Source organism: Lycium barbarum, chromosome 6 (genome assembly GCF_019175385.1).
Source record: "Lycium barbarum isolate Lr01 chromosome 6, ASM1917538v2, whole genome shotgun sequence".
Lineage (NCBI taxonomy): Eukaryota > Viridiplantae > Streptophyta > Magnoliopsida > Solanales > Solanaceae > Lycium > Lycium barbarum.
The window spans coordinates 119239878-119263547 of NC_083342.1; the positions used below are offsets into that span (position 1 = coordinate 119239878).

Below are 23670 nucleotides of genomic sequence, written 5' to 3' on the forward strand. Positions count from 1 at the left end.
GATTATATACTTTTGGATCAATTTTAACGCCCCTAGTTCTGTCCCAGCATTCAGTGGCAAAATCCAGCCAAAATTTATCTAATGGCTACTTCTGCAACCACCTAGGAAATTACGCATCATGTTGTTACATGCCATTTGAAATCATTTTGATTCGGTAATCAAGCATTTGAAGAGGTAATTCTGAAACGGCCAATGGACGTAAAATTTCGCAGGCGCTCAGCCATTATAAAGTACAGGGTTCATACCTCGAGAATCCTTTCAATTGCAAGAAGCAACTAGCAAACTCCAGATTGTTTTGCATCCCAAATGCATAGATAATATGAGGCACAAAACTTCTATCTATCCACAAGAAGAAAAGGCACGACAAAGCTTCAAGTTCTGAACAGTAGTAGCTTAGCAAAAGAGAACTGAATCTAATAAATGTAGTCTCTTTTTGCACAACGGAGGAGCCTCAAAGCTTTTACAACGGGAAACAACAGTCCTCTTTCCTGTGTTTATATTATTAGAATTACAAAATCTCCTAAAGACGAGCATTATGGATTAGTCTAATCCATGAAACCCAGAAGCTCCTAACACGCCATTAACACGTAATGCAATGTTCTTATCTCATTTGATCTAATCTTAAACAGAGTCGTCATGTCAAACTTGGTATGAAGTGATCGGCAGAGTATTTTCCTTCATTTTGATTTCCAGTAAAAGCAAAGTGATTTGCTCGGATGATTAATCAGATCATGACTTGTTAAAGAAAGACAAATATACATGAGAGGCTTATGATTCTACTCCATATGGGAGAAGGGCAGCAGCTACAATCCTCCCTTCTTCGTTTAGAATATTGTAAGTTGACGCAGCATTTCTCTGCAACACAGATGAAGGAATGTAAGCAACTTAAAATGAATGGAGACGAAGAAGAACAAGCTCAGATCAAGGAATATGTGCAAAAAAACATGATATATGCAGATATTTAATAAGCAACAGGCCGACAAAGCAAGCTTTTAGAGTTCAGATTGCAATTTTCTTTTTTCATGTGAGTAGTCTGATATCAATCTGCCAAAACATGTGTCATTCAGTTATGGTCTCGGAACACCTAAACAGTTTATCCTGTGAAGAATCACATGAATAGGAAATAGATGTTTAAACAATTGGTTGAAAATTCGGAAAGGAGGAAGAGAAAAGCCACGTTCAAAACATTGGCTAATATCATGAAATGTTTATGCCTACCATAATGCACTTTCAGAAATTAACTAACCAACAAGGAAAACATTAAACAAGTTAAATGTTACTCTTCTGGGTTTCCCTTGCTGGCTGGCTAATCTAGTCGTATTTAAACCCTTTTGCTCTAGGCCCAGAAATATCAAAGAGATCCATGTTGAGTCAATGGTGGGGATATGATGCAATAACCAAGAATAATCTTGCTCAGAACTTCTAAGGCTAGCCATCTCATCTATCAACACAATCTGATAACTATTGACATAATTGCGGATAAAGGATGACATCCCCTTCTTTTGGCACATCATTTTTCATAATAACAAAGAATCATATACTTACAGAATCAATTGCTTCCAATTTCATTCCAGTAGAACGAATAAAGGCACGAAGCTCAGGATTTACCGGTTGAATGTACCTCCCACAGCCAAGAAGCAGAATCTCTGCAGTGAAGTTATATTAGAAATGAAGAAAAAGAAGAGCACGAATACCAAAGAGTAGTATAAACTTAAGAAGATAATCATTCCTCCACGAAATCAGGAATGGTGTCGATACTCATTATTAAATGATTAAAATAATTTTTCCTAAAGCAGTGGTGTTTGGTATAGTTTGCATGCACCTTGGTTTTACCCATTTCATTGACCCCAAAGTCACACCTTTTGGTGCAGGATTTTCTAAACATCTTAGGCTGAATCTTCGTTCTATACCAAACTCTTCAAAGCTAAGGGTGTTGTTAAACATCCATAATTCTCTCTCTAAAGGTCAAACAAATTATTCAATCCTGTTCAAGTTAATTACTTTTTCCAATTTTGAATTTTAGTACCAAGGCAAAAACCACACAGCCTTAATAGCAAGATATTTTGAAATAGTCAATCTACCTTGAACACCAGGCTTTTCCCTCTAATCAGTTATTGGCAAACATAAAGCAAATGGAGGGAATATCAACACAACACAGCTTCAACTATTCTTCTACCATCATTTTTCAATTAAGAAATAGGTTTACCCATTCAAATATTTTAAAAGCTGCACTTGCTCCTAGGGCTTTGGTCTAGTGGTAAGAGCATAGCTTGTCATGTGTGGGTTAGGCATCGTCCTGAGTTCGGAACCGCCGCAGAGAAAAGCCTGGTATTTAAGTGGAGAAGAGTAGAGGGATCCACCGAGTTTTGGCTATGTTCCACTGGCCCTTGGGATTTTCTTGGTTATCCAGAAAAAAACATATTAAACTTTGCACCTTTAACAGATAAGTTAAAATACTTAACTACCTTGAATACATATTCAAGCTGTTTTCCTTCATTTCTGACAATACTAGTACCAATATAGTTCACAAAAAGGGTATAACACTTTCCAGAAATGATCTGTATCAAAGAAGAAATATTTGCTTATATCAGATGGCACATTGAGTTCAGCCAAGGGAACCCAACCGAGCACAGTAGTTAGTCCTTCTCAAGCAGGAACTGCACCCGACAGATTTGCAGCAATCTTACAGTGTGATGCGCACATCAGAATTTGATGCATAATATCAACCCCCCCCAAAACAACAACAGTAATAGTTTCCCCCTTTTATGTGGAAGAACAAATTAAATAAAGCTGTGTACCGGTGAAAGATTTTCAAAACATTTCAATCGATGTTGCTAACTTGAAAGGAAGACGGGTTAAAGGATTTTCAAAGACATCAAAAAAGAATAAAAAGGTTGAACTTGCTTGGTCTCAGCAAGAAAAGGAACAAACTAATGAGACATGGAAGGTCCAATGGCATGGGCGCCCTAACAATGTTGTACATGAACATGAAGGTAGGTGCAGAGAAACATTAGCTGAGCATCGCATTCTTCAACAATAGACTGCTACTCACCTGGAACTGGTCGCACAGTCTGGAAGATAGATAAGCTGCATGAAGCCACATTACCAATGGCATGTCAGATGTGACTGTATAACCAAATTCAAAAAGGAAACAATTGGTTATCTTTAAGGGGAAAAAGGGCTTTTGTAAATCATAAGTGATGTCCAGGTAATATAACTATAGAGTTGGGCTTTGTGACACAGTAAAATGTCCAAACCTATGCAATACAAGGGCTCTGGAAACGGTACTACTCTCTTTACAGCTTTACCCCAAATGAAATTTCCCTATTTGACCTTTGCTAAGTTATAGAATGAGAGTATTACTCTTGCACAGTTTATTCTTGAACGAAGAGTGTGTGAAGATATGAGCAACTTTTTAGCTTTGCAGACCCTTAATAGGAAAAAAATACATATGTTAGTGTAGAAGATATAGGGTTTCTTTTTATTTGTCTCTCTAAGAAAACGGCCGCAGAAGTTGACAAAGGTTCGCATCTAGTAGTAATATTATTTAGTATTCGCTTAGTCTCCTATTCTTCAATTTGTACTATTACTTGTTGCTTCATTTGCTTTTTTTTTTCTTTTTTTTTAAGTTGGTAACTGTTGTTGCTTCATTGGCTTTGTTTATCTTGCTATTTTTCTATCACTATTTTCCTTTATATCTTGCTTTGATTTCATTTCTTTTGAACTGAGAGTCTATCAGAAACAACCTCTCTACCCCCACAAAGGTAGGGTGAGGTCTGCGTGCATCCTACCTCCCCAATGGGATTACACTGGGTATGTTGTTGTTGTTGGACATATGATAAAACTTTTCTTTTTAAAGAAATTGGACATTATAAACGGAACATCACATTCTTTCACCCTGCTGTCAACTTTTGGTCATCCACTGAGCTACTGGTTATCTGCATCGTTAACTTCAATTAACCACAAGCTAAACTAGACTGGACCACTTCGATTGGCTAGTCCAATACAAATCTATACAAAGTTTTCCCACTGACCAACTTCTAGTACATTACTAGAAAGGAAGGTAACAGACGTCTCTGTTCAATGAGAAGCAAAAGTAAGTACCTTTCTGAAGTGACCTCCGAAAGTTTCTTGGGATGCCAAGACATTAGCAAGTTCCCAACACAAAGCAAGCTACCTTCATAATGTACCCCACTAACTTTGAAACCGGTGTCAGTAACCCTAAAGTAGACAAAAATGGATATTAAAACAAGAATCAACTGGATATACATCAGGTGCTGAAACATATTAAAATATGTTGAAGTTTAAAGCCAAAAAAAGATATTAAAATAAAGATGCTATATGTGCCATCAGTCATCTGAAAATGTCAACCATCTTTTTTTGCAATGTCCTTTTCTAGCAGATATCAGGAATTGCTTCTTCGCTATGTTTGGTCTACATTGGGTCTTTCCTCAGAACATCAAGGCAGCCTATCTAATTAGATCTTTTGGAAAGTTGATAAAACCATCAAGAAGACCAGGAGAATGATTCCGGCAGTAATTTTTTGGTGTGTTTGGAATGAAAGAAATCGCAGATGCTTTGATGGGATCTCAACTAAGTCATACTCTAAAAGCTAGATGCCTAGTCAATCTGTTTAGTTGGAATTTTTGGTCCCTTGTTAAAAGTGTTGACAGTCTTTTGGATTTTGTTAGCTCCTTAATCCTAGCTTAGTACTTATGGAAGGGAGCTAACTCACTTTCTCTGTACACTTTTGCATCTAGCATCATCCTGATGCTCCTTAATGGAATCTTTTACTTCATATAAAAAAAATATTAAAATAAGAATCAACTGGATATACATGAGGTGCTGAAACATACTTTGTGCTGAAGTTTATACATGAGGTGCTGAAACATACTTTGTGTTGAAGTTTAAGGAAAAAAAAAACTGCTACTTAATTTTTGTGAGAACGAAGTCTGGTAACATCAAATTTGGAGCTTGGCACAGACTGAGGCCATTTGGGCATCTTCTTAGGCTATCTGATTTGGATCATGATCACATTAGATTGAACCGCAGTATCCAACATGGGCAACCCGCCAACCCCAGAAGGAAACCATTGGAGCTTGTTATCAATCGTGGCAATGCGGCCTAAATGAGCTTCGCCCAACACTCACCCTAAAGGATTGGAGAAGGAAGAAAAGTTGTTGTGCGTGAGTCACACAGATTGGTTCTCATTGAAGTAAGAAACAAATGAATATCGGCTGAAAGTGGAATTAACGCGGTAAGTGACTAAGTCAACATGAAAAAGGCACAATTGAGCAAGCAAGGAACCATCTCAACATTAACAAAACATGCAAACTTTAAAAAAGAATCCAAAGCACATTAAGAAGGCGATTAAACAGTATCCATTTAGCCATAACCAAGAGTGTTCATACATAGACAGATATCATCTGTCAGACATATAGCACATATTCAACTCTTGGCTATTAACTCAATTTGTTTACAAATTCTATATACTTCAAGCATTAACATCTTTCTTAGTTCAAGATTTACATCCTTTGTTCAAATGCTTTCATCTTAAATTCATGCTGCTAATCATGCCCAAGACTTTGTTACTACGATCAGAAGTAACCTAGGAACCCATAACAGAGTCCCCTCCTCAATGTTTATCGCCTGATTTTACTGGGAATCACTGGTTTGAATTCGAGCACCTCACCCAGCTTAGCAAAACCACCTCACCCAGCTTAGCAAACTCAGTATTTTCGGCGACATAGTAATAGAGGGGCTTCTAACAAATTACCAACTCTAGGTTAATTTAGAAGGCAGGGCATTAAGAAATAAACTAAATTCCAAAAAAAGGCTAAAGAAGCCATCCACCCCAAAGGACTACGAGGCTATAGATTATATCTATCGAACCAGCTTGCCACAATTTAAGATGTAAAAGCACAAAAGAGTCCACAAGACTATATACTAACAAGATAGCCTAAACTGCTTGAATAAGTCTCTTCTTTGGAACAACACAAAAGTAATTGCTTCCCTCAACAAAGTAATTGCAATTTATTAACATCTGCGAAAAGAAAAGAAAAAATGGACAATTAACATGCCTAAACGGCGTGAATAAGTCTAAACAGATAATGCCATTGCTTCCCTCAACAAAGTAACTGCAAATTATTACCGCGTATTCCTCAAATAGAAAGTTTTCTTTGATTCCTATTCTCACTTATATTTTCTGAATTTTGAAGAGCTCTGGTCACATAATACTCAAAAAATTGCTTGAATTAACCATTAAATACGACCTAAGCCACCTAACTGCCAAAAAAAAAAAAAAAAAACGTAAATTGTTCTTCTGATAATTTTGTTTGGATACTCCTAATTCAATGAAAAAACCTGCATATAACAAAAATAATTAACATGAAGGCGTATTCCTCAAAGAGAAAGTTTGCTTCGATTCCTATCCTTGTATTTAGTTGAATTAACCAATAAATACGACCTAAGACACCTAAACTGCAAAAAAAAAGAACAAATTGCATAAATTGTTCTCCAGATAAAATAGGTCAATTATACTCCTAATAGAAAAATAAATATAGTGATTAAGAGAAGAGGAAAGGTACTGTTGGAAGCGTAATTGATCTTCAGGAACGTTATCGATAAGATTGATTTGATCGTATAGAGAGAATGCTCGTCTCAATGAAGGCAACCGTTGATTCGAAGGCATGTGATTAGGGTTTGTCTTCCTCATAGCTCGCATCAATGTTGGCAGCGCTTTCTCTCTCACCGCCATTTCTCCCCACCTTCCCTTTTCCAGGTTACAGAAGAATTAATTACTCCAATTTGGAGATCAACCTTTTTTTTTTTTTTAATTGACTTTTCCCCGTTAAGCTTTTGTTGGCCGTGCGATAAGACCCCTCAAGTATTTGGAACAACGTATAACTCTAGATTTTCTTTTCTAGGAACCTATTTAGAATTATCAAATGGTAAGATGACCAAAAGATGATGGGATTAACTTTGAGGCATGTTAACTAGTACGTCTTAAGTTTGGATTAGTTGGAATTGTTATATGGATTCTTTATAGTTACTATGCTCTATTTGAATTTATTTTCATGATACAAATCAAAGTGGAAATCGATCCCAAGTCTCCGTGAAAAACTGCTCACATAATCAATTCAGTAAACCCTTAGGGGTCGTTTGGTTGGAAACAAGTTATTTCAGGATAACTTATCCTAGGATTAGTTATCCCGGAATTAGTTATGTCACCCTCTCATAAGGATACAATAACACTACAATCCCGAAATAACTAATTCCGGAATTAGTTATACTGCGATTTTATCCCAATCAAACGCGGGATAAACTCATCACAAATATAATTCCGGAATTATTTATCCTTATCTCTCGTACCAAACGAACCCTTACGAATTATTTTGTCATCATATTAAAATGAGAAAAATTATAACTTGTACTATTTTCATCATCATTTTCTTCCGTCTTCATGACAATATATAGTACATGTTCTTTTTGGACAATGTTTCGTTTATACACTAGACCAGAGTGTTATCAGTCGATGTCTCGAGATAGGCTAGTCACAGAGAGTCGTTTTTAATTTTATTGAGGGTAATGATTTTTCAAATCTAGTTGTATTTCGAACTACTTCTCATTCCTTTGTTATGAAAAGAATTGAGGAGAAAATTGATTTTGCGAGAATATTTCAAACTAGTGAATTTGACCTCGCTTCGCGCAGTACTAATAAAAAACTAAATATTTTTTATTAATATCTAAATATTAAAAGTATTTTAATCTTCAAATCTAGATATATTATTTTTTAAGTTCTAATCCATTTTATTATTGTCATTTTATCGTTTCAAGATTTTTGTTTCCTAAAGATGCTTGACCCAAATTGTGGTGAAACTAATACTTTTTCCTTTTTTTCTTCCAATTTTAATTTTCTTTTCCTTACTTCCCTACCTATTCATTTTCAAAAAAAAAAAAAAAATGTCATATCTCCCTTTTGTTTCTCACTCTCTAACTTACACATAATTTAAGTAGTATAACTAAAGAGATTCAAACTTTAACGTATTGAAATTTTTTATTGAAAGAATGTTTAATTATAACTTATAAATAAAAAGTAATTTATACAATCTAAAGAAAGTTTTAATGCAAAATTTACAGCACCTTTTATCCCCTCCCTAGTATACCATGTACTGACAATCATCATAAACACAAGCATTAGAAATGTATTAATAAAGAAGCCTTTGATGGCTCTCCAATTATCGCTCAACTATACATAATTGTAAAATTTGAAAATTGGTGAATATATCACAATTTCATAAGAAAAGCTTTTGAAGTTATCAATTGGTAAAGTAATACCCATGGCAACTATTAACTTCTCTTTTGTTCAATTGTCTAAGATACACATACTTTAAAAATGAAAAATTGGGGTGTTAGAAAGGCATCCATCTTAATTTAGGTGACACTCATAACGAATTGTCCCGGAAATCATCGTTGGTTTATTGAGGTCAAACTCTTACAACTGCTTTTTCGTGCAAAACTCTAGGAATTTTTTTCTCGTCATAATTCATTACATAAGCAAAAGAAAAGGGGGAAAAAACTTAAAAGAACATTCACAATAAATGATCGAGATTTCTTTGCTTCACACCAGAAATCATTTAAAATCGAAAAATTAAAACTCAAATATAAACACAAAGTAGTCCAAAGTAAGGTTAATGATATTGTCGTATCTCAATGCATTTAATCTCGCAAGAAAACAGAAAAAACTTTTCGAATATTGTCTGCCTGATAAACTGTATATTACGTAGATACTATTCTTTTGTGCACAAAAAATAATGCTCACATAACATTAAACTATTAAAGGATACCAAAGTAAGAAAGATTAACAATTTTCAATTTATATGATGGAGAAAGAAATAAGAAAATCAAATGAATCATGCACATACATAGCTAAAAACCCAGAAAGGAGTGAGAGTATATGAATCGATAACCTTACAAATGAGAAAAATGTGGAAGAAAATTGTTCTCCTAAAGACACGATTGCAGCAAAGAAACAGCAGACCATCAGACCTGAAACATTGAAAAAAAAAAAAAAAAAAAAAAAGATCAGAGAGAACAAAAATAGGCACAAACCTGCGAACACGGCAGCTATAAGCCAATATATTAACCGGTGATATGCATTAATGATCATGTCTAATTAGTCTGAGAATAGCGATAGCTTTTGGTCTCCTCAAATTCCGTCGTTTCTAGTGTCCTCAAAAAGAATTATCCTCTCATCCACGTTCAGTACATATTTATTTCTCACTTCATGATTGCTGCTATTAAATGTCATAACTGCAGCTAAATAAATTATAGCAAGCCATTATTTTCTTCTTTTTTTCTTCTCTAGTGTTGTTATTGAAGCATAAAAATAAGGGGGAAAAGGCAAAAATAGGAGAAAAAAAAATAAATAGGAATGGTGGTCATAGCGAGGTGCCACATCATCTTGTCTATGCCTAGTTTTATATCATATATAGATTATTTCTCCAGGTAAGTCAATAATCTACAATCAGATCACGAAAATACAACAAAAACAGAGATATTTAGTAATTATTTCTCCAGGTTAGTCAATAATAAAAAATCAGATCATCAAGGAACTTTCATAGGACGTTCTTCAATTATTAATGCCAACCATGCAAAAAATCTCTCCACAATCACCGGATCAAGGATACAATATTAATCCATATACATCATCTGTAAGACACCACTTGATCTAGGAAGAGACCAGTGGACCAAACAATAAAACAAACGAAATAAATCCCTTAGACATCCTACATCGTAGGATTACTCCAACCTTTATGAAGTATAACATCCAATAAACCAATATAAAAGGGTAGTTCTCTTCCTGTTTTTATTGCAGTAACGAGAGAGAACAAAATTGGAGGAAAGATTCATTAACTTATGGTGTGGCATATGAAGGAGCCGGTAAGAAAGGAAATGGAGCAACTGAGGCATATGCTACAGGTGGCCGACGGTTACCATTTCCTCCGGGCCGCTTCGTTCTTTTTCCTTCTGGTGCCTCTTCTGTAGTTTCCAATGAAGATGACATCTCAACAATCTTACTGGAGTTTTCAATAGTCATTTGCTGCTCACTCTCAGTTACACGATGAACTAGAAGCCCAGACATAAATACGGGAAGATAAAGAAGACTGGCATGGAACATTCTCCTAGCACCTTTGGTTGTACGGTTCAGGTAGAATGACATTGCTGTACCACTGATTGCCACAGCGAGAAGTGTTGATTCCAGGCAAAACCACCCAGATGTCAAACCCCCTGCACACAGACACTCATAAGAGATGGCAGTCTAGATAGAAGCATGAAGAGGGAGAGGTCAAACATTAACGAAGTGCACACTCAAAGTAAGAACCCAGCAGCAGATGTGCGCGATTTTCCAACAAATTAAAGGCACATTGAGCAGTTGCATGGAAAACATGAAGTTGCTATGCAAGTCATTTCAAACCGGAACCAGCTCTTCGATATTTAAATTCTACAATTCAATCCATGATGATGTAAACATTTTCATGATTTTATGTACTTCACCTAAACCTTGACACTTTTCATGCTGGGACAACTTAAAATGTTTGATATGATTAGAAAAAAATGATACTTCCGCCCGTGAAAAAAATAGTTCTTTTGGTTTTAGTAGTCCCAAGATGATGTCCACTTTCTTTGAAAATAAATATTACTCCCTCCGTCTCAATTTAAGTGTCTTAGTTTGACTAGGCACGAAGTTTAAGGAATAAAAGGATACTAACAAGGCCATAAATGGAGCTAGGGTGTTTTTATCAAGTAAAAGATTTCATTGATATTAACAAGGGCATGATGGCCGTATACAAGAGGTATACCAAAAAAGGAGAAACCTACAAAATAAGGTTCTCTCCAAACGACACCCAGTCCTCTATAAAAACAGGAACTACATGGATGCACCAAAAGAAAATAAGGTATCGGAGACTACTCCTCAATTGAGCAAAGCTCATCTCCATCCCTTCAAAAGCTCTCTTATTCCTCTCTTTCCAAATGACCCACAAAAAAGCAAGAGGAGTAACATTCCAAACCTTGTGACTTCTTCTCCTAGCTCCACAGGTCCAACTGAACATCAACTCCTTCACCTCCTTCACGAATTTTGGCAAAACCCAAGAAACACCAAACCATTTAAAGATATCCCACCACAATCTCGTGGCTAGTTTACAATGTAACAAAATATGATCCACGTCCTCCCCTGCCTCCTTACATAGGAAACACCAACTTATACAAACAACCTTTCTTTTTCTAAGGTTCTCCGCCGTCAATATCACCCCTCTAGCCGCCAACCATGTGAAGAAACATACCTTCCTCGTCACCTTAGGTATCCAGACTGAATCAAATGTGAAACTATCCTCCGTCCTAACCAAAAGCTTCTCATAGAATGACTTGACAGAGAACAATTTGTTACTTCTCAACTCCCAACTCAAAGCATCGGGTCTATCAAGTCCATTTATTTTACTAATTACTACTATTTCAGATACATAATGGTACTGGATTATTTGGACTACAAGACCAAATCAGATTATAGAGCAGGATTTTATAAGTAATAGTCAACAAAATGGAATTTTCAGTACTTCCCATTTTAAGGAGTGCCTACCTTTTTTGGCTTAAGTTTTGAAAAATTCAAGTCAAAATTAACTTTAAAAAATGGTCAATTATACCATTTAAGTCAACTTAGGACACCAAAGTTGACAGAGACAGAAGCATACAAGCCCAATTACCTTATAAAACTTGGTCAATTTGAATAATGCCAAATAACTCTTCACAAAGAACAAGAGCATAAACAGGAATATTCCAATATTGAAAAATGACTCACAATCATAGGCTAGGTAACCCAATGGTAGTAGATATAGGCAGTTTCTCAAGGCTACAGCGGCTGTCCTCTGTCCAGAAGCATCAGCAAGAGAGAACATTCTGAACCTGTACAGAAAATAAGAGATGACAAATTGAAGAACATCTTAGGACCAATTCGAGAAAACACAACATTGGATATTATGAGAGGAAGAGATGCTACAATGATGTCAAGCAGCTTATGTACTTTGTTTCATGCATCATCAGAAATACTCAAGCTCCCCCCCCCCCCCCCCCCCCCCCCCACCTCAAATTAAGCCTCCAGAAGCCCAAAATATTTATTCACCAATCATCACATGATGACTAGAGCTTGAGAACCTCTTTAAAGGTAGAACATGTTCGGACAATCCTCGGCATCTAGATGCATATGGCCATTAAAATGAAACTATATGGCTACATTCACTGCACAACAGCCTTGACTTTGAGGATCACTACATAATTAATACTTGTATGGCCAAAAGTTCAAAAAAGGAGGTACATACCCTCCGTCAGCGTAATCTTTACGGCACAAGTATGCTAGGGCCATAAAATGAGGTAATTGCCAAAAATAAAGAGCAGCTGGGAGAAGCATTCCATTGAGAGACACCTGACCAGAAGCTGCAGCCCACCTTTACAAGGAGAGAAAATCTTTCAAACTGGTGCATCAACTGCAGAACCATGACAATAACAGCAATTACAAAATACCAGAAAGCATGGCTAACCTAAAACTAAATCCAAGTATCTGCTGTAAGTTATACTCCTATAACATTTGCATAAAAACAAACATTCACTTCAAAATGAAAACATGCATTTGCTGAATCAAAAATATGTCACCCTTTCCACAACTATGACCTAACTAGCGAATTCTCCAGACACTGAGTCTGAAATAATGATATTCCATGAAGAATGTCTCACTCTGAAAATCGAATCATTAATGTACTATGCAGCGTGGCTACATACAGAAGGCAAACCGGTAATACTTTGCAAAGCAAACAAAAAGCAAATATAGACCACGAGCATGCTGAAATGATCGCTCCAGTAAATTTGCTGCATAATACAGCACATGGATTTGTCTATCAATGAACATTCTCAAACAACCTATCAAATCAGGAGGTGAGTTTTGGCAAGAACACAACGATATAAAATCATGTCTCCTTTATGTGCAGGGTACAAAAACAACCAAACTAGGAGGGACCAAGATTGATAAAGCTGAAAGCGTAAAAGTGTATAACAAGACATACCCAAGCAGGGGAGGAATAGCACCAACAATTGCGCCGACCCATGTATTTATTGGATGTATCTGCTTTAGTGGTGTGTATACGAATGCATACAGCACAAGATTAGAAGCACCAAGGCCAGCTGCCAACATATTAGCCTGTACAGACCTTGTCATAGAAATTGTAACATCAGTCCCTCAATCAATAATCCATGCAACTGAAAGACAATTTATCAAATTGCAATACATATTGTTAGACTAGTTGCAAAGGATATCCGTCCACCTTGCTAGCCAGTAAAGCAGTGCCCAGTATGCCAGCAGAAGATGCCCATGTTACTGCATGGGGTATACTGATTCGTCCTGATGGCAATGGTCTTTTCTTAGTTCTGTTCATCTTAGCATCATTTTTCACCTCAAACACCTGAGAGCGAAGACTAAAATAATTAATGGCATGGAGTTCCACTTCTTGAAAATGTATGTAAAAGTACATGCAGCATGAATTGTCACGGATGGATACAATCTCATTGCCGTTAATTGTTTCGCAAAGAAAAACATAGAAGGAAAAGGAAAATATTCTCAACAGCCCACCGGTTCTCCCACTTTCAAAGGGGAGGGAGCTAACTTAATTCTCATTTAGGTGAAGTGTAGTTCTGGTAAGAGGTAAAGCCCGAAAGCTGTTCCCCTCCCTATAAAGGGACATGCCAACCACTCTCCTTTTTACCAACACTTTAGGTGGAAGCGCAGTTGTGAGCAAGATTCCAGTATTTTACCTGATTTAACGTGCTAGCTGATGCCGCAACCATCATTGTGCCAGCACATGTGTAGCAAAGTCCCATGTAATCAATGGCACTACCACTCCCAAGGATATATCCAGTGCCAGAGGTTGCAACAACAAGCATGCTGAAAACAGTGTAGTTAGAGAAAAATGAAGCAGCAAAAATACGGAGGGTGACATATTGCGTAGCTTATTTGCAAACATTCTGGAAAGAAAGAGTGAACAATCAGAATATGCAATAGATTTAAGCTGTAGTCACCAAAAGTAAAAAGAACCTAGAAGCTCTCCTACTCCAAGGAACCCAAGGACTAGTAAGATTTGCAATTTGGAATAGTGCAGAAACTCCTTTTTACCTGCTAAATAATTTTGTATCAGAACGTTGAAAGATGAGAATGGGGCCAGAGCACAAGAATGGCGAGCATCTTGTCTTCTTTTGCTGCTTCTCACTTTTGATCTAAGGCCCTATTTGTTTGCACCTAATAGGGATCTAAATCTAAATCATCCATACCTCAACCCATTGAGGGGCCATTTGTTTTTATTAAGATGTCCGAATTTGAGCACACATCTAAAAAGTAAGATGTTGTTTCTAGATCTGGATATTGAATGATTAAGACACTTTGTTTTTTCAGCATCTATATAATCAACCTATATTTAAACATAAATAGATTCATACATCTTATTTTAGAAAGGTAACAATAGTATTATAAAATATAGATTCATACATCTTAATCTTAAGCAAACAGGGCCTTATAATATGCTTTAAGCATCTAATTTATACTACTACTAAAACACTAACCCCTTAAAGTAACTAACTTTGCTTGATGAAAAAGTTGCTTCCCTTGTTCCCATAGCTAGCATGAAGAACCTAAGACTAAAATTGGTTTGTCCACTACGCTCCTTCCTTTTATTTTTGGCTCACAACCTATTATCTCCAACTTTTTTTGTTGTGTTTCTTAGCTTTATTTTGATTATCATTTCACCTCGTATTTTTGCAATGTAAATCTAATACCAATAGGAAAATCTGAACAAATTGGATATGAATTGAGTGTTTAATGATATATGGTAGTTTAACAATAGATCTATATCCCACTCTTCTTTTGTTTATCACTTTTGGACCCTTTTAATATGTTTTAATGTTCGAACTGGACCTAGCATCACCTGAAAAACAAAAAATTAGACAAAAAAATGAAGTGTTCTATGTAAAGGTAAACCTTTATTGGGCATTGCAGAGGCTTAGGGTGCTTTCTAGACAAGGACCAAGTGTATCAGTCCATGAAATATACAATACAGACAGAGACAACCTCGAGCATATGTCCAACATCCATTTAATCATGTTTTAGCAAGACTCATTAACCTTCTAATGGGTTTTTTCCTTCATTATTTATTGTTATAGGTTCCTTTTTATCATTGAGACATCAACTAACAACTAATTACTCAGCCAAATTACCAAAGTTTTGGGTCTTGAGCCCATATAATTTTGGATATCCTGCAGCAGCCAACTATTAGCGGAACTTATTTCTAGAGCTGACTCTTCCTACTATTGTAAATCATGCATCTTAAGGATGCTTTGTTATTAATATACCACTTATTTCATCAAAAAAAGGCACTCAATCAAGCAGCTATATAATAAAGAATTCAATATTCACCTAACAAACGTCTAACGTGGTTTCAATAAGCACAATCACACAGGCCGTAACATTCCAATAACTCTGTGAAGTCAATAGATACATAAGTATATTTACAATACTCCAATAATTAAATCCAGCTAGTTATAATCAAGTAGTACTAAACAGTTCCATCACAAAATCAATGAATCAACTACACATCATTCCTCTCTAATCCGGTCCAAAATGCATTCCAATACTAGTTTGAATAAACAGTTTAATTACAGAAATAACAATATCTAGCAATTGAATAAGAGGATTCAGACAACAAAAAAGGCCTAACCTAAAGCAAGTAGTACTAAACAGTTCCATCACAAAATCAATACTATTCTCTAATTCCAATACTAGCAGTTTAATTACAGAAATAACAATATGGGGCTTCACCTTAAGCGAGCTTTAGAAAGCTCGGAATAACAGCGGGCGTAATGCTTAGCGAAGTCGAAAACATCCCTAGCTTTCAAAACAGATGAAGCAGCCGCAAAAGATGAAAGATCCACAGCTGAAGAGCCGGTTCGGACCCAACCCGCCGGTTCAGTAGACTCCGGTCCGAAGCGGGCGGCTGTAGAAGTGGATCTACTAAGGAGGCCATGATGAAGTAAAGGAACACGAATACAAGTGAGGAGTTTCGAAGAGAAACGCGCTGAGTTTCTTCTCCACATGGTCCCGACTCTTGAGAACTGAGTTGGGCGTCCAATTGAGAATGTTTCGAGATTAATCTTTTTGATCTGTGAAATTTTACAAGACAGTATTGTTGATGCCTTGTTGTGTATCCTTAATAGTAATCCCCTTTCGCGAGAACCAAGACGAGTAACCATTAGTTTTTTTTTTTTTTTGTCCGCAGCCGCTACCCGAACGCATTGGGTAAATCCGCCCGTGTAAGAGCTACTACATTGAGAAGGCATTATTATATAGGGGGTTCGAACCCACGACCTCCCTTATGAGAGGCCTCCCCTCAAACCAACTCAACCACACTCGAAGGTGAGTAATCATTAGTTGTTGTGTATTTCTATTGAAATTCTTGAAAATAAGTGATTGATGTACCAAATTTTATGTAGGTTTAAAAAATTACTACAACTGTCTTCTTAAACCGAGCTTTTAGAAATTGATATTTTAAGGAAAAAATGGGTGAATATTAGATACAATTTGAATAGAAAAAAATAATTCTGCAAATATATCTTTTGTATCTATTTTTGCATAAAGAAATCATTTCTACTCTCAACGTTAATTATTTGTTCAATTATATATGTGTGGCTTCCTCGTTGAGCATATCAAATACTCAACCAACTTGCAGTGGCAGTCTAAGGGTGTTTATGGGTCGATTTGGATTGGTTTGGGTTAAAATCAAAACCAAATTAATCTACTCGGTTTTTAAAATTATTAAAACTAAATTAAACTGAATATAATACATATTCATCGCTTTGGTTGTAGTCGGTTTGGTTCTGTTTGGATCGGTTTTTCGGTTTTCAAGAAAACTAACGGTATTTCTCTCTTTCATTTTTTTCCTACAATTAGGAAAGAATTTTCTATCCTTTTCAGATTTATAATTCACTATTATCCTTTTATTGTGGTAGCTATAATTTTCTTGCATTATGGAGAAAATGTCTTAGGATTTATAATATAATTAAGTGAAAAAAAGTTTATAAGAAATACAAAAAATAAATATAGGTGAATCTCATAGTTATTTCTTTGAATAAATGAGTTTGAATTCATGGATTTCTTTTTAAAATGAGCTTAAGGTATAAGTTCATTAGCCTATTAGAGATAAATAAAAATTTTCTAAAATGTATATAAATCATTTAAAAGTATGTATAAAATTAATATCTTGTATATATATAATTGTAAAATGTATTTATAAAATTTATCGGTTCGGTTCGATTTTTTCTTCAGTTTGCTTTAGTAAAACCATAGCAAACCAAATACTATCGGTTCTTAAAAAAATTTAAAACCAAACCAAACTCAACCCAAGTAAATATCTGTTTATTTAATCGATTTGGTTTAATTTTCGGTTTGGATTGGATTTTAACCAAACCGTGAACACTCCCAAGTGGCACGCGAACTTGCACAATTTGGAAGCAAGCAGCATCGCAATGAAGAGAGTATGTTAACATGGAGAAAGATTATTTGGGGATTGCATCTTTTCGATCAATCTCACCCTGTAATCTAAATTTCAATCTTTAATTTAATGCATTTTATCAAACCATGTCATGATATGAGTATGTCTTTTTTCTTTCTCAAAAAAATACTCAGAACCATGTCATGTTTTGAGTATTTATGGTATTATTTGAGTAACGCTTATACTTCAAAAAAAAAAAAATCCCCAAAAATTATCTTTATTGAGATTCTGATAATTATATTAATCATAGTATATGTTTTTTCAGCACATATTTATAGTGATTGCCATTAGTCCATTACAATCTATTAGCATTAAGAAAGATACAATTTAACTTTATAGTGGAATATAAATTTCGCATTAGAAAAAGATTACCACCTATTGTATTGCTAGTTAGGATATGACCAAGATCCAAATTAGTGCCTGAACTGGATCACAAAGTTGAAATATTACTTCACCAAACTCCTCATCTTTCCGACATTGAAAAGGGGCCAAGCATTTGGCTGTGGCAGAAATTTGAAAAGAAACTTTACTGGCATCTTGGATAACGCCAAATTCACACTTTCTCTCATTTTTTTTTTTTTTACGATTACCTGAATATTGATTTCCTATTACGTACTTTCTCTCTCCTACTATAAGTGGTTAATTTGGTTTATGCTCAATTGATCAATTTTTGGAAAGACAGGATATGTGAGAATATATGGAACAGAACAGCAGGTAGATTTTACAATGCAACAAATCTCTAGGTATATATCATTCATCTGGAGGTTCTGCTAGCCATCTTCTTTAAACTTTACACACAATGGCTAAGTCAACTTGGATAAGCAGTAGTCATACCCTTTTCTAACCTGTTACTATTAACTTATATACACTAACAGTGTAAACGTTAAGAAATTTTACACTCTTATTCATATAGGTTTTCTCATATCACCCTGCTTCTCTTCATCTTGCTTTCCACTACTTCTTTGTTCAAACTCAATGTACTTGTACCACTTAGCACAAATAAGGTAGACCACAAAATCAGCTGTTGTCAATGCTGCTAAGAGGAAGTAGAATCTATCCAAATGGCCCTTGTTGAGGTTCCCAGGTATCCATCCAGGCATTTTATCGGTTGTCGAAATTTTAGAAACAACAGAAACCAGCAAGCTGCTCACATAGTTCCCTAGTGAAATTGATGTCATGCAGAGTGCACTTCCAAAGCTTTTCAATCCATCAGGTGCTTGTCCATTGAAGAACTCTAATTGTCCAACATACATAAAAACCTCTGATGCTCCAATTAGTACATATTGTGGGACTTGCCAGAAAATGCTTAAAGAACTCGAATTCGTGCAATGAGAACAATCTTTGTTGGCATATTGTAACCTGAAATGCTCCACTATACCGGCTGCTACCATTCCCATTATAGCAATTATGAGGCCAACTCCCATACGTTGGAGTTCGGTTAGTCCTCTTATAGAAGACTTTTTTAGGCTGGCAACGAGGGGGTCAAGAACTCGCCTGTAGATGAAAATGAGTGCTGCTACACTAAGGATATCAAAGCTTGACATGCTTGCAGGAGGGATGTGAAAGCCTGAAACTGTTGTTTTCATGGCATTGCCTTGTTCAACGAATAAAGAGGCCATTTGAGTGAACACAACAGAGTAAAGTATTGTACAAAGCCAAATTGGAAATAGCCTTAGAATGCATTTGACTTCTTCCACTTGAGTCACCGGACAAAGCCGCCAACGATCATGTAATCTCTCCTTTGATGTGATTATAGCAGCTTTATCCAAGAATCTGTACCAAGAATATTTTTGTTAATAAATATATCCACTCCCTTTATGTATATAAGCAAAGCACAACACAACAAGCAATTTGGGAACGACACAAGAACCTACGGAGGGCAGGGGCAGGGGCAGAGTCAAGATTGGAACTACAGGATTCAAAAGGAGGAAATAAGATCTCTTGGACTTCAAAAGGCTAAAAGGTCACATGCTGGAATTAATGACCTAAACATTTTTTGTGACCTTTGCCACTACCCATGTAAATTGCACTTTTCGGACAAAAGGAAATTCAATTGACCACCCCTGAACCAATTTGGCTTCCACCATCGTTGGAGAGGGTACGAGGTGCTAAGCCATAGTATAAATTGCTTGATCATATGAGCGCTATCCGCCCCCTCATTTACATAGCTAATATATCTATGGTGAAATTTTTCTTGTATAAGGTTTAAACTTCATAAGAATAACGTAACTTACTTAAATTCTTTCGTGTGTAGTATGTTTCGACTGCTGTTATCAGCAAGCTCTCTTCCATCACCTTCATATAGCTCACCTCCATTTGAAGGTTGTTCTATCTTCCATTTTCTAATTGCAGCTACAACTACTTGACAAAATCTTGAAATGGGGTTCCCTGTAGGTTTAAAGTGTCTGTAGCTAGGTGTCCCAATTAGAAAAAGAAGTAATGCCAAAATAGCTGATCCAGCTGATGCCCAAAAACCCAGTGTCCACATTCCCTTATCCTCAAAATAGACCAAGAAAGTATTTGAAAATAAGGAACCAAGATTCAATGCTAAGTAGAAATAGCCAAAGAAAGACACTTTTGAGTGACTTTCTTGAGGATGATCTTCATCAAATTGATCTGATCCAAATGTTGCAATTGTAGGTTGATACCCTCCATTGCCAAGAGCAATTAAGTAAATTGACACATAGAAGAGCACAATATGGATACTTGAATCATGGGGTCCACAAGGGGTTATTTCATCTCCACAGCCATTAGGCTTGACCAAGAAAATGTATGAACATACTGATAATGATACTAGTCCCTGCAAAAGACAAAACAGTTTCAAATTATTAGTACCTAGTATATTGAAGGGGAATCTTGGAGTAACAGTAAAGTTATCTCCGCGTGATCTATAGGTTATGGGTTCGAGCCGTGGAAGCAGCCACTAATGCTTTTAATAGGGTAGGTTATCCAGGGCCGGAGCCAGCCTTTCGGGTGTGGGTTCGGCCGAACCCAGTAGCTTTTGTCCGAACCATATATTTTTATTAACATTTTTGTCAAATATGTACAAATTATTAATGAAGAACCCAGTAACTTTAGAAAATTAGAACCCCGAACCCACAAGATTCTAATCCTGGCTCCGCCTCTGAGGTTATCTACATCACACCCTTGGGGTTTAGCCCTTTCCCGGACTCCGCTAATGCGGGATGCTTTGTGCAACGAGCTGCCTCTTTTTTTATATATATAAATATGTGTGTGTGTGTGTGTAAATTGTGAAATTAAGATAATAGAGATTTAAAATGACTTACAGCAACAAAAATGGCTTGGAAGATGGCACAAGTCTTGTATCTTCCCCAATAGGAATCACTTAAGAAAGCTCCCAAAAGAGAGAAGATGTAAACAGTGCCAGTCCATTTGCTGACATTGTTGGCTGCTTCAGCATTGTCTTCCCCCATAACTCTTGTAAGAAATAGTACTAGATTCTCTCCAACCCCAAAGAATGCTAATGTTGCTAAACCTTGATTCACTGCATCCATCCAAAATCAAAATATAAACATAAATTAAGCAACACAAAATGGACTATTCCACATAGAACTAGAAGACTACGCTCATGTCAACTTTAGGTTGATTACCAAGTAATAGAACACCAGCAAACCATCTTCCAGTCTTGGCACGCACAGCAGGACGGCCATGCTTATCTACAGTTCCATCAAGAGTGATTTCTTCTTCTGGATTTCCTAACTTCTCATCCCTCTCACCCTACAATAAGAAAACACGGAAAAATCCGAAAAATTTTGCTAGTTAAAAGTCATGTTCAAACCTTCTTGTAAAAATATTAGCATTCAGTGTTTACATTGATTCAATGAGTACGTGACACATGTCTTTACATTTCAGTCTTCTTATCACTAAGATGGTTAATTGACACACATTCTCGTACTAATTTATAACTTAGTCATGGTAAATTAGTATGATTGTTTTGTGTGCACTAGCTGCCTGATTTTTTATCATATCGTTATGCTCTTACAAAAATTTAAAGTTATGGAGTAGTTTTATTTTCTTCCCAACTCACGGGAAAAGATTAGAAATAACTTTAAAAGGAATTTAAAAGAAAGAAAGAATACAATGAAAAGAGAGAGGAAATTAAAGGGAAAAAAAATTGACATTTTCTTTTAGTTTTCAAGACATAAATATATATATATATATATATATATATATATATATATAGGTACAATCATTTTACTTTTCCTCTACTTTCTCCTTAATCCCATGACAGGGAAAACCACATGTAAGTCAAGGTAGGTACATGACGTTATCTGTGTCTTTTTTACAACGTTAAACATAAAGTAATGTAACAATTGTCCGGAACAGGAAATAAATGTAGATATGCAACAATAAATGGAGTGGTACTCTTTTATAGTTGAACATCTCTTTCTGAGTCATTAATATTACTTGACGTGATTGGCTTCGCTTATGTATAGACTCATCAGAATGTGCAACTAAAGCCAATAAGCAATGGCATTTCTATGCTATCAATTTATTAATTGTATGACTCTAGTACTGCACTTTTTGTCTGAACCTGCTCATCTATTCATATTCAATTTTAAAATAAAATCTACACGGCAAGCTAACCTTGCCGAGATTTAATGGTAAAGGTTACTAATACTGCCCGCATAACATCTATAATAATGCTGGCAGTCTATAGTAGAAAGAAATGATATGTGCACCTTAAGATGTTAATTCTCCTGAACGGAGGCCATACTATGAAAAGAAATTAAAAATCCGAATGATCATAAAAAGGAATAAAGATAGGCAGACTAAACCATATTAGAAGATGAAGGAGAAGCAGAAGACCATGATATGCATGCACTTGAAGAGCAAAATGGAGAAAGCAGATATAAGGTGGTTGTCTGGTTTAACTTAACTCATTATTGCTTTCGGCTTGGATTATGTTGTTGGGCGTTGAACAAAATTTCATAATTGATGGTGGAAAAGAAAAAGGAAGCAATATATAAGGTCATGTAGAGAGTCTTGATGCTGTAAGGTCTTTCGGGAAAAAATTATAGGCTTGACCCAAAGCCAATAATTTTACACTATATTAAGTAACGACTATATATCTTTGGGATCAATGACTAAGCCCAGTAACAGGCATCAGATTCTATAGTTCGGGATTAAGAAGATGCTAGCTTGTAGACTTTTATAGTCATAAATACGACAAACAATATGAGTGGCACACGGTGAATCTCCAGATAAGCCCGTAAGTTGATGGGTCATGTGGAATTTAGTTCAAGGAAAACGCCCAGCTAGTGGGAGCTTCAGAACTTCTCTGCCGCTCACCGCCATAACGCCTCAATAGCAGCAACCTTATAACTTCCTTTTGAGTCGAATCCACGAAATTCAAGACACAAACAACATATACATATGAAAATTATAAAATGTGTGTGTGCGTATATATACAAAACTAAGCTCGTTCTGAGTTCATTAACTCTAGATCATGAAATGGACACCCAAGATATGCATAATATTAGATGAAGTTGGCAAGATTAGTAAAAGAAAGGACAGGGAAGGGAAGTGCACAAACCATTTTATCAATGTTTAAGCACTCCATGAATTGTTTGTTGTGTTATAGACCACAAAATTTGCAGAGATAGAAACGCTGCTGAAAGTATAAACTAATTCAGTTGATGGGAGCTGAAGAGGAGAGGAGAAATAATTTGTCTCTGTAAAGGATGTTAATGTGAGGAGAAGAAGGGGAGATGGAAAGTGGGAGCCTATTTATAAAGTTACAATGCCCAAATCAAATATTATCTTAGAGCCTGTTTGGATGGACTTATGCCTATAAGCTGTTTGCAGCTTATAAGCTAAAAAAAATAAGTTGAAGTAGTTTAATTTATTTTTTTTAGCTTATAAGCTGCTTTCAGCTTATAAGCTGCTTTAGATAAGCCAAGTCAAATGGACCCAATTATTTTTTTGAGCTTATTTTAAGCACAAAATGACTTTAAGCTGGTCAGTCAAACACTCAAAAAAACTGAAAACAGCTTATAAACAACTTATA

General features: G+C 35.9%; 3 protein-coding genes and 1 pseudogene across 3 annotated transcripts; all 4 read right to left on the minus strand.

Annotated features, from left to right (window-relative positions):
- Positions 1–393: 393 nt before the first annotated feature.
- On the minus strand, positions 394–6847 carry LOC132645873 (uncharacterized). The gene is made up of 5 exons (XM_060363115.1): positions 6588–6847; positions 4105–4221; positions 3053–3087; positions 1546–1646; positions 394–855 (listed from the first exon to the last, which is right to left on the minus strand). Exons 1-5 carry the CDS (start codon positions 6755–6757, stop codon positions 769–771), a joined length of 510 nt encoding a protein of 169 aa, XP_060219098.1. The 5' UTR covers positions 6758–6847; the 3' UTR covers positions 394–768.
- A 2759-nt stretch (positions 6848–9606) lies between these two features.
- LOC132645872 (protoheme IX farnesyltransferase, mitochondrial) lies at positions 9607–16397 on the minus strand. Its single transcript, XM_060363114.1, has 7 exons — positions 15911–16397; positions 13858–13987; positions 13371–13508; positions 13113–13246; positions 12375–12500; positions 11858–11961; positions 9607–10290 (listed from the first exon to the last, which is right to left on the minus strand). The coding sequence occupies exons 1-7, from the start codon at positions 16339–16341 to the stop codon at positions 9917–9919; spliced, it is 1437 nt and encodes a 478-aa protein (XP_060219097.1). The 5' UTR covers positions 16342–16397; the 3' UTR covers positions 9607–9916.
- LOC132601024 (U6atac minor spliceosomal RNA) lies at positions 13655–13814 on the minus strand (annotated as a pseudogene).
- A 1942-nt stretch (positions 16398–18339) lies between the features above and the next one.
- LOC132645871 (protein NRT1/ PTR FAMILY 7.3-like) lies at positions 18340–23363 on the minus strand. The gene is made up of 5 exons (XM_060363113.1): positions 23197–23363; positions 21251–21377; positions 20927–21144; positions 19874–20439; positions 18340–19412 (listed from the first exon to the last, which is right to left on the minus strand). The coding sequence occupies exons 1-5, from the start codon at positions 23221–23223 to the stop codon at positions 18545–18547; spliced, it is 1806 nt and encodes a 601-aa protein (XP_060219096.1). The 5' UTR covers positions 23224–23363; the 3' UTR covers positions 18340–18544.
- Between the last annotated feature and the right edge of the window lie 307 nt (positions 23364–23670).